The sequence below is a fragment of the Python bivittatus genome, unplaced genomic scaffold, assembly GCF_059951505.1.
Source record: "Python bivittatus isolate LINGU-HERP-01145 unplaced genomic scaffold, Pbiv_v1 ctg000580_np1212, whole genome shotgun sequence".
Taxonomy (NCBI): Eukaryota; Metazoa; Chordata; class Lepidosauria; order Squamata; family Pythonidae; genus Python; species Python bivittatus.
Window position 1 is genome coordinate 1,557,250 of NW_028277087.1, and position 10,697 is coordinate 1,567,946.

The 10,697-nt window shown below is 47.8% G+C and overlaps 1 protein-coding gene and 2 non-coding genes across 7 annotated transcripts in view; 1 reads left to right on the plus strand and 2 right to left on the minus strand.

Moving 5' to 3' along the window:
• Window positions 1–8,618, minus strand: part of DPP9 (dipeptidyl peptidase 9) — a 53,919-nt gene extending 45,301 nt beyond the window's left edge. Inside the window, exons 1-2 of one of the 5 annotated variants that reach the window (XM_088149331.1) lie at window positions 8,457–8,614; window positions 6,290–6,379 (exon numbers count right to left, since the gene is read on the minus strand). In XM_088149331.1, coding sequence (XP_088005457.1) covers window positions 6,290–6,345 — 56 coding nt within the window. In that variant the 5' untranslated portion in view covers window positions 6,346–6,379; window positions 8,457–8,614. Of the gene's footprint in view, window positions 1–6,289; window positions 7,859–8,004; window positions 8,162–8,456 lie in introns of those variants that run through there. The other 4 variants (XM_088149333.1, XM_088149334.1, XM_088149335.1 and 1 more) reach the window with 4 other exon arrangements.
• Window positions 8,619–9,423: 805 nt separating this feature from the next.
• On the plus strand, window positions 9,424–9,495 carry TRNAG-UCC (transfer RNA glycine (anticodon UCC)). Its single transcript has one exon. It is a non-coding gene; the product is annotated as a tRNA-Gly (tRNA).
• Window positions 9,496–9,913: 418 nt separating this feature from the next.
• Window positions 9,914–9,986, minus strand: TRNAV-CAC (transfer RNA valine (anticodon CAC)). The gene has a single exon. It is a non-coding gene; the product is annotated as a tRNA-Val (tRNA).
• Window positions 9,987–10,697: the final 711 nt, after the last annotated feature.

Consider the following 10,697-nt stretch of genomic DNA (forward strand, 5'->3'; position numbering starts at 1 on the left):
TTTAATAAGGACATGTATGGAGGGATTATACAAAGGCGGGGTGCAAATCTGCACTTCAAAGCAAGAGGAGGCTCGGCTCCACTGAATCACTGAACCGAGCGATTAGTGGAAGGTTCCTTGTACCAAGCTTGGCTCTTGCTGATCCATGTTAATCAGCACTGCCTGTTCGTGCAGCAATACAAGGTTCCAGACAAGAGTGTTTTTCAGTCCTAACTGGACATGTAGTTAATGGCATTTTTAATCTGCTCCTGTCCCAATGGACTTTGGATGGCAAACAGTGAAATAACATTAACCAGGCTAACAAAATACATCTATTAAAAACCCACCCTTTCACAGCTTCCTCAGTCAGATCAGGCCAAAGCCACGATGAAACAGGACTTCTTCAGAAGGCTTTCAGAAGACAAAGAGAGTTGGCACTACCCCCCTACCTCTGGGGAAGGACAATTCCACCAAGTGGAAATGCCATAGACTAAACCTGGCACCTCAGATAAAACTGGCAGATCTTCCACCTTGACCTTTTAGCGCCTGCTTTTAAAGGGAAGTATATTAGGGCATCTCCTCTAGTGTCACAGATGGGAGGAGTTATAGGCCTCCAGGCCCCAAAAAGCCGGCCAAATTCTCTCCAAACTCTCTTGCGCTCACAGCTACTTGTGCATTTTAATAACATGATGTGGCTGCTATCTTTGGTGAAGTGGCAAGCAAATTCAGAACGAGCCCAGGACACTAAGCAAAGGTAAGTGTCAAAGAAAGGGTGCTGGGGCTACCAGCTCTTTTTGAATTTTGAGCCCATTAGGGTTATCAACATATTATTAGGCTGTACCACTCATGCTGGTCATATTCTTTCATCTGATTCGTCAAAGACCTCCAGATGGACAACCAGCACACAAGGAACCAAAATAGCACCCACTACTGATTTTCTTATTTTCTTATTTTTCATAGCAAGCAATTGTCCAACTTGTGAATCCCTCTCTGAGGCAGTCCAGAAAACAGCTGATCATTTTACTGAGACAGCCTACCACTCACTCCCCAATATAGCTAAACCAGGGTTTCTCAACCTTGGCAACTTGAAGATGTGTGGACTTCAATTCCCAGAATTCCCCAGCCAGCCTTGCTGGCTGGGGAATTCTGGGAGTTGTTGAAGTCCACACATCTTCAGGCTGCCAAGGTTGAGAAACAGTGACCTAAACTGTATCAACACCAACTGCAGAGTTCTAAAGGAACAGATATTCCCACATCATCAGCTGCACAACTGAAAAAAACCACAATTCTGCAAGACTAGCCCTTAAAAATCAAAACCGATCCCTAAGAAGAAAGAGACTTCAAATCACTCCTTCAGGTCACAAGTGCGACAAGTGCATTAACAATGGTTGCATTTTACTACCCACTGCGAACTACTTTACCCAGTTAATCACTGCATAAAACTAAAAAAAGAAAACGTGAAAAATTAACCAGAATGAAAACAACAGCAGCCTAAGATTTAAAAATAAATAAATAAATAACCCTACTCAACCAAGCTAAAGCCTTAAAGGTCCTGGTCGTGGTGGGGAAACGCAAATCTTGTGCTCCACAAAGGTAAGTACACACTACATTTATTTATTTATTTATCTAATAGACTTGTCCCCGCCCATCTCCCCACAACGGGGGACTCTGGGTGGCTTACAACAAACTAAAATCAGAAATACATAATTAAAAGTTATAAAAACCAAACTTACAAAGATAAAAAGGCTAAAAAATCCAAGAGGCCAGTAGAGGCCACACCAGGCCGCTAAGGGGCCAGCCAACCCCATTTCTGATATCCTCCCTCCCCGCCCCAGGCCAGATGGCAGAGCCAGGTCTTCAAATCCCTCCGATTTAAAATATTAAATGCTAAAGTAAAAAGGCTTCGGAAAATACCGTGCTTTCCTCCACCGTAACGCCACCAGTCCTGACCAGAAGCATGCAACCATTTTTGCTGACCCGACTCATGCTGATTGCTGAAACGGGACAACAGTATACTGAGGTTACAGAACAAGGCATGCTTACCTACTCTCAGCCACACTGCACACCAGTCTTCTCCAAGCTGTTGACCTCCAGAGCTGGGGCTCTAACTTACACATCACCCCTTGTCAACATGCCCATCTCACATCAGGTGTCTGCATCTGTAGCCAAACTGCCTGAAGGCAACAGCCTGAAGAAAGCGGATGCACTTGGCAGAACTCCTCAGAGTGGAGACGGGTCTGAGGCAGTGCCCACAGCCAACCCCCCAAACCCTGACTTTTCCAGAACACCCAAAACAATACTGGGGAACGTACAGAAGATAGAAAAAGTACTTTCCAAGTTGGGTAAGGAAAGCTATACAAATTGCCCACCAAGGGTAAAGGTGGCTGAGAAGACACCAAGACATCTTGCAGACTGCTTGGAAAAAGAAAAGAAAAATCTCAAGCCTTCGTATAAGCAACAGGCAGGTAATGTTCTTTAGTCATCTTCCCAAGCAACTGTGCGACACCGATCTCTGATCTGCCAAATCTCTCCGCTGAGAAAAATCCAAACAAATTCTGATGCAACCTTCTGCACCTTCCCAGCCAACCCGTGACATTGTCTTCAAGGCCAGGCGTGTCTTGTGTTCAAACACCATGGCATGCATCTCTGTCTCAAGGCCAAAGAAAAGGAAACCAAGGGGAATTTTCCATTATTTGCGCACATGTATACCAAGGGATGCGACAGCCACCCAACTCTGATGGAACCAAATCAAAACAAGAACATCCTACCCACAATAAAATGAAATCAGCATCAGGGGAGGGACATGTGCCCAAGTTGCCCCCTTGAAGTTGACTTAAAAAAAATAAACTCAAATCCTCAACTCAAAGTAATGGTCACAGGGAGCTATAAAATTCTGCTGAAAGTCCCCCCCCCCCCCGATTCCAGGGAATGCCAGCTTGCAGGGTAACTCTGGAGTACAACACCTCCAAGACTTAATAAATAGCATTTTTTAAAATGCCTTAACAGCCCTCTAAGAAATGTCTGAATATGAAGACAAGTGTTATGTGTGATTTTAATTGGGGGATATTTATGTTTTTATTGTTTTTATTGTCTTGGTTTCTAATTGTAAGCTGCCCAGAGTCACCCTCTGGGAGAGATGGGCGGCATGTAAATTTAATGATCAATAAAGAAATAAATAAGACAAGAGTTTTTGTTCCGTTGGATTTTTTTAACAAAATGTCCACGTTAAAAAAATGGGCCCAAATTTGCAAAAGTCAGAACTTGAAGTTTGGACTGCGCAGCCTGTAATGATGAGGAACAGCCACTCAGGCAAGGAAACCCATATTAAAAAGCAAAGGAAAAGAGCTACTATGGATGAAATCCTCTCTTATTTTAAGGCTAAGTAGATTAACCTTTTAAAGGTCAATTTAAGGGAGAGCCATACAATGATCTAACTTCTGCTGATTAACTGCCTTCCCTACCTGCCTCATTTTCACAGCCAAACCCCACCACACATACACACGCTAAGTCATCCTGCCACCTGGGTAGCTGACTATGGGGGACGGAAAAGCAAGCATTTAGCAGGGCAACACAGAGATCAGGCAACAGTCTAAGCGTGTATATGTTTTTGTCTTGGGTTGAGACCCAAGTGAAGGAAGGGCTAGATAAGAAACATAGTAACTATTATTATTATATTTTTATCCTGCCTTTTTTATATGTATTTTGATCAACTCAAGGCAGCGAACACACCTAATACTCCTGCCTATTTTCCCCACAACAACCTTGGGAGGTGGGTTGGGCTGAGAGAGGGGGACTGGCCCAGAGTCATCCAGCCAGCTTCACGCCTAAGGGAGGGCTAGAACTCACCGTCTCCTGGTTTCTAGGATCATATGCAATCTCATTCTTTTGCAGAGCAAAGAAGGAAATATACCTGTGAAGTCTAAACATTTTCCTTCCGAGATGGTGATGAGGGAACCCACCAGCTACATTCGCACAACAAGCCAAGTGTGATTAGTTGTAACCTTAGTTTGTTTTTTGTAGCTTAGCCCATTCTGGTTCAACGCATTGGGAAAGTGTAGAAGAGGGGTTAAATCAGCAGCCGGATTAAGCCTGTGGCATGTACTCAGCCATTATACGGAATACCAGTTGGAGAGCATCTGCCATGAGGAAAACTAATACTCTAAAGGAAAGGACTAGAAGGTTAATAAATCTGATCTTTAATTGGATATTCTACAGCAGAAAAACCAAAGACCCGCTGTTGCTGGATCTAGGACAGTGTGCTGTTTTTTTAAAGATGTCAGCTAGGTGCCCTGGAGAAGGCTAAACACAGGACATGAATACAATAGCATTGTCTTTTCCATGTTCTCCAGCAATTAAAATTCAGTGGCACACTAATACAGCTAGTAAGTCTGGCCATACTGTTCCATGCTAAAGTACAGGGCAACGTCTCACAGCAATGAGTTTTTTTAGTGAACTGTCCACTTTACATAAAAGAGGATTTTCAGCCACTGAACTGAAAATTTTATCCTGAATTCAAGAATTCAAAAGAAGATGAGACAAGGATCTCTTTGCCCACTTTCTCCATGCTAAGCCCAGCACTTTACGGCTCCAATTCCATTTGCCTTAATGAAAAAACAAATGCCTCAATGAGCTCCGTATATATGCGAGGCAGAAGAGGAAAAAAGGGGCATTTAAAAAAAGAAAAACTCAATCATCTGTCTACCATCCACATTAGGAATCAGACTTTTCAGGCCAGTGGTGAGGAAGTTAAAACAAGTTTAAATAAAATTATGTAAAATGCCCAGAATCTCACAAAATCACCAAACTCACAGTGGTACTTGTAAAAATGTTAGGGCTTTTTAAACATTTTTGAATGTTTGAAATTGTACTTATTGTTGAGGCTCTACAGTTATCTTGGCCCCTATGGGCAATGCATTTATTTATTTATTTAGCAAATTTATATAGCTGCTCAGCTCACGAAATGTGACAATATAACAACCATTAAAAACAATTAAACATAAATAAAAACCAAGATTGCGGGAGAATAACAACCTCCTAAACACAATGCAGCGGTCTCACAGGCTCCCTATGCAATTCCCCAAGGTTACTGGAAAAACCAGGCTTTCCGGAAGGCTAGCAGCGATGGGGCTAACCTCACCTTGGGGGGAATGATGTTCCAAAGGGCGGGAGCCACAGCAGAAAAGACATGTCTCCTGGGTCCCATCAGATGGAACTCGCAACATACCCCTCCTGCTGGACCTGATGGGACAGGGAGATGTAACTGGGAAGAGGCGGTCCCTCAAATACCCCAGCCTCATACCATGTAGGGCTTCAAAGGTCAAAACCCGTCCCACCCGATCTCACAGAGAGGGCATGCTCCGGACCCCCTCAGCAAAAGAACTCCGATTAGCGGGGTCCAGAAGGCGGGCCTTCTCTGCTGTAGCCCCCGCCCTTTGGAACATCTTGCCCCCAGAGATGAGACAGGCCCCCTCACTCCCAGCCTTTCGGAGGGATTTGAAGACTTGGCTCTGCCACCTGGCCTGGGCGCGGGGAGGGAGGTTGTCAGAAATGGGGTTGGCTAGCCCCTTAGTGGCCTGGTGTGGCCTCCATCGGCCTCTTGGATTTTTTATCTTTTTTCTATCTGTGTAAGTGTGGTTCTCTTTTTATAACTTTTAATTATGTATTTATGGTTTTAATTTGATGTAAACCGCCCAGAGTCCCCCCATTGTGGGGAGATGGACGGGGACAAGTCTACTAAATAAATAAATAAAATAAATAAAACCAGCACCTGAATTGCACCCGAAAGCAAACTAGTAGCCAATGCTGCTTGCGGAGCAGAGGCATAAGGTGTGTCATCCTAGGGGCACGCCTAATCACCTGCACAGCTGCACTCTGCACCAGTTGAAGCTTCTGGATGCTCTTCAAGGGCATCCCCATGTACTGTACATTACAGTAATCCGCTCTGAAGGTGACCAGGGCGTGAATAACTGTTAGCACTGCTAACCTCTGGTCTAAATCTTTGATGTGCTTTTCCCACCATTAGTAAAATAAACCCTGAAAATTCTGGAAGAAGTAAAAAAAAAAAAAAAAGTGAGGGGAGGGAAAGCACCCACTCTCAAAACACCAGGGCTACAAAATTATCTGCACAAATATTTAGTGAGCTGTCTAATTTGAGAGCAAAACCCTGTCTTTTTCCATCCAAGACCAGAAGTAAATATTATGACAAGTAATATTTAACAACCGCTATAAGCTATAGCTGTCTGTTCTTACGTTGCATGAGTTGACAATTCTTGTTTCATCAAAAACAAAACATGGCGCTTACGAAAGTTACCTTCTCCAACTTCCCGCACTTTCGTTTTCCAGCCGAGCCCTCTTTATTTTCTGCATCAACTGCTAAGCGAGCCTTAGACAGGATAAGAAACTAGATCAGGGAAAAGAAAAACAGAGCATAAGAGAGATGACTGCTTAAATGGTTCGGCTAAAAGGCGTTTTACTTCACCCACAAAACCTAAGCCAAAATAACTTCTTGGCACAGTAGAAGGCCTTAGTCAGGGAACGCTGGGAACTTTCATTCTGCTGGAAACTTCCATACATAACTTACATCAGGAGAGCCCAACTCATACCCCCCGCAAGCCTTAAGTAATATCCACCCCCCCCCCCATTATAATTTCAATGCAATACTAAAGGGAAAATGGCAAGTAATCCCATAAAGTGCATGTGATTAATTTAAAACGATTTTAGGTTTGGGTCCTGTCCCACCCTAGCATACCCTGAAAGACAGCCCTTGGCCCATAAAGGCTTCTGTATCCCAGATTTCCAAAATTTCAGCAAGCATTTTCCCCCCAGCATTACAGGGCAGCACCAAGGACTGAACTGGAGAGTTTCTGTGTGTAACTGTGGACTCTGCTAGCAATCATAAGAATGAAACTGAACAGTCTGTAGATGCTTCTTCAGGAGGGAAACCCCCATTCTGAAATGCCTATTAGAAGATCTAACATTTTCTAATTTTCTTGGGATAAAGCAAAAGTGCTCTCCCATAATTATCCAGCTCCTAAATCAAAAAAGAGGCAAGAGGATCTCATCCCAAATTGCACGTCGAGGCTGCAGCATTGTAGGTAGGGCCAAAGCTTATAACTTTTATAACTGACATGAATCAGGAATCCCAGGCCTGTTACATCAACATACATCTACCAAAGCAAAACTTGGCCTGATGTTTTCCATTCCTGCTTAATACACGTTTAATACAAATTTAGCCATACAAGGCCTACTGTAATCAAGGGGCTCTTCCAACACTGCAGAAACAACTCCCACCCTAATTCGCCAAACTCACCCTGTGGCCTGGATTCACACGCCACGTCAAGCCCAGGTTAATACAATATAATTGCTGTGTTCACATCACAAGCTACGATCCTAAAAATAAACGACTATACCGTTGCTTCATGTGACGGCAGCCTGACACATGCAACTGTGAAGTTCTTGGTGCTTGGTGAAGGTATTACTGTACCTGGTTGGGTAACTAAACGAGCACCAAGAACTCCACACTTTGACCCTGAGCTACAGATCTCCTCTTCTATGGATTCCTACAACACACTGAGATCACAGCCAGGTTTCTACCGCACGCTGAGCCACAACCCTCCCGGATTTATGTGCATCTTGTGGAAATCCAGCCAGTAAAGTGGGGGGCAAGCAAAGTTTCAGGACGCCAAAGAGCTTCGGGTTCTAATGGTAGCGAGCGAGCACCCAGAGCCAGCCTGCACGGAAAAACGCATGTTTTCATTCCAGGGCGCCTTGCCTTTTCTCCCCCTTCCCTTCAGAGCACCTCCCTGAGGCGCCCACGCTGGACTGAGAGCCAAAGGCTGGCTCTCGAGCCGGGCTTCTCAACCTTGGCAGCTTTCAGAGGGGTGGACTGCAACTCCCAGGATTCCCCGGCTGGCTGCGGAATCCTGGGAGTTGCAGTCCACCCCTCTGAAAGCTGCCAAGGTTGAGAAGCCCGGCTCGACAGCCAGGAGAAGCCGTGAATGAACGGGCGCCCGAATCCCACGCTACCCCTCCTCCACGCTGCAGATGCGGTCCCGGTGAGGCGAGGGCAGTCCCAGGCCAGCTCCACTCCGCAGCTCCCCATCGCCCCCTCGAGCCCAGGGCGCCGCCAAGCTCCCCCGGCCTCGACCCCCGGGGCCCGCGTCACGTGAGCCGGGGTCCGAGGGGCGTGGCCGCCCTCCCTGGAGGGCGGCCGCAAGATGGCGTGGCCTCTCCCCTAGCATGGGCGGGGCCAGACGCCCCGCCCACCCTGCGCGAGCTGAGGCGCGGCCGGCGCTGTCGGAGGACTGGCCGTTGGGAGCCCCTCGCCCGCCTCAAGGGCGGCCGGCTAATGGGCGTGGCCGAGCAGCCCCCCCCGCTCCAGCTCCCTCAGGGCGTGGCCAGGAGAACCCTCTCCTCACGCAGCGCCCCAAGGGCGGGGCCTTCCCTGGAAGCCCCCCTCCCGCCAGCCCCGCACTCACTACGTGGCTTGCCGGCCTTCCCCAGGCCGAGGCTTCTCCGCTGTGGGGAAAGGGGGGAGGGAGGGGTCGGGAGGTCCCGCGGCGGTTTCACTCCCGCTCCATTTCCCTTCCTGTGGACTCAGGAGCTCCCGGAAACGGGGGAGGGGGGAAGGGAAACCGCCGGCCTCTCCGAGCCTCCCACCGCGACCTTTCGCCCGGAAGCGGAAGTGGGCTCAGCCTCCCTGGTTGGTTCGTCATCTCGCGAGAAGGACCGGGGCCCTGAGGGGAAGGATTCCTGCCATTCTCGCGAGAGGGGTACAGGTTGAAAGTCGGCGCCGGCATCTCGCGAGAGTGAACAAAAGGCGCGGGAATCCCCGTTTGTCGCTTGAGGGAGGAGAATGACCATACTGAAGGGGGGGGCCTTGGAGGACATTTGGAAGGAACCATTCGGTGAAATTTGGGGGGAGGTAGTGTGGCTGAGAGAGAAAGGTTGGAAAAGAGGAATGGTGCAAGGAAATAAAAACACGAATGCGAATTATATAGTATGTTTGTGTCACAGTAACTCCTGAGTATTACAGACAGTAAACCTATATAGGACATTCAAGTTTTGTGTAAAACGAAAATAAAATAAAAGTTTAGTCCGCTTTGGAAGGAACGATTCCCCGAAGGAGGGGAATGGCGGCGTTGGGCGACGTTGCCATGGTAGCGGGCCGGCGTTGCCAAGGTACCCTTGGGGCGGAGCCTGGCACCTGAGGCGGGAGGAACCATTTCCTGAAAAAGGGGGGCGATTTTGCCTCCCAGGAAGGGAAAATGGATCAACCCCCTCAGATAGCCGTTTCTCTCTTGTTCCCTGCGGAGCATTTTTTTCATCTTTCGTATGAGCGGCGGTTAAAGGGAGAAAACGTATTCCTGCCATGGTTGTGACATGGTATGGCCTAAGTTAGGGATGGTTTGAATAGGACCAGAGCAAAAGACGGAAGCCAGAGAGGCGTTGGTGGTATAGTGGTTAGCATAGCTGCCTTCCAAGCAGTTGACCCGGGTTCGATTCCCGGCCAACGCAGACCTTTTCTTGTTATCATCAGACTTAGGCCAACTTTGCTTCCGTCCCCAAACGCCATCAGCCCCTCGTTTACGTGCTCTTTTAATCCCATTGTTTTCCCTCTGCAGGCGCGGAATCTCGCGCCTCCCCACTTCCACCCCCTTCCCACCCTTTACTCCCCCGGTTCGTACCTGCAAAGCCACAGGGGCACCAGCGCACCCTCCCTCGGCCGGATTCCCATGCAAAACCCTTCTTGATGGGGGAGCTGCTCTGCACCCAGGCCCTTCTTCCTAAGAGCGCTTTGCCCCACGCCCAGAGCGGAGCGGACTCAGGGAAGGCGACCCAGGAATGGAAAAAGGGGGGGAAAGGAATGCCGACGCCCTCAACACGGCGCAGTTTCGGATTGTCACCGTCGTGCAGAAAGTGGACAGGTGCAAAATGTTTCCGCCCGGGATTGAACCGGGGACCTTTCGCGTGTGAGGCGAACGTGATAACCGCTACACTACGGAAACCCTCGCGTGGGGGGCGTTTTCTTTCTGCCTCATGCTGAACCTTTCTGCTGCTTCAGTTCTGCGACCTGCGTTCCTATTCTGCACCTGACATTTCCCTGCCTGTCTCATTGGGCATCTCGGAAAGCAAGAGCCCTGTTTACAAACTCCGGATTTAGCTTAATTTCAACCCTCCTCTTAATTAGATTTCCCCAGCGGATGACCCTGCCAGACATTGTTTAGACCAGTGTTTCTCAACCTTGGCAGCTTGAAGGCGTGTGGACTTCAACTCCCAGAATTCCCCAGCCAGCCATACTGGCTGGGGAATTCTGGGAGCTGAAGTCCACACGCCTTCAAGCTGCCAAGGTTGAGAAACACTGCCTTAGGGAATAAGTAAGAAGTACAAATGGCTGCTGAGTTGGAAATTGTTTGAAGATGAGCTGCTGTTCTGGAGGACTTGTTTGCCTGGTGAATTTAACCCTTTCTATTTACTTACTTACTTACTTATTAAATTTGTATGCCGCCCATCGCCCCCAACGGTGGTTTGTTTACATGAAAGAATGGTTGGGTATATTCAGATGCAGGATTCATTAATTTTGTAAACGAGGTAACAATTATAGGCAATTAATATAATTGTTCCTAATCCAACATAGATATTGGTCCTGGCCTCACTCACTCCTTCCTTCCTTCCTTCCCTCCTTCCTCCCTCCCTCCCTCCCTCCCTCTCCCATCAAA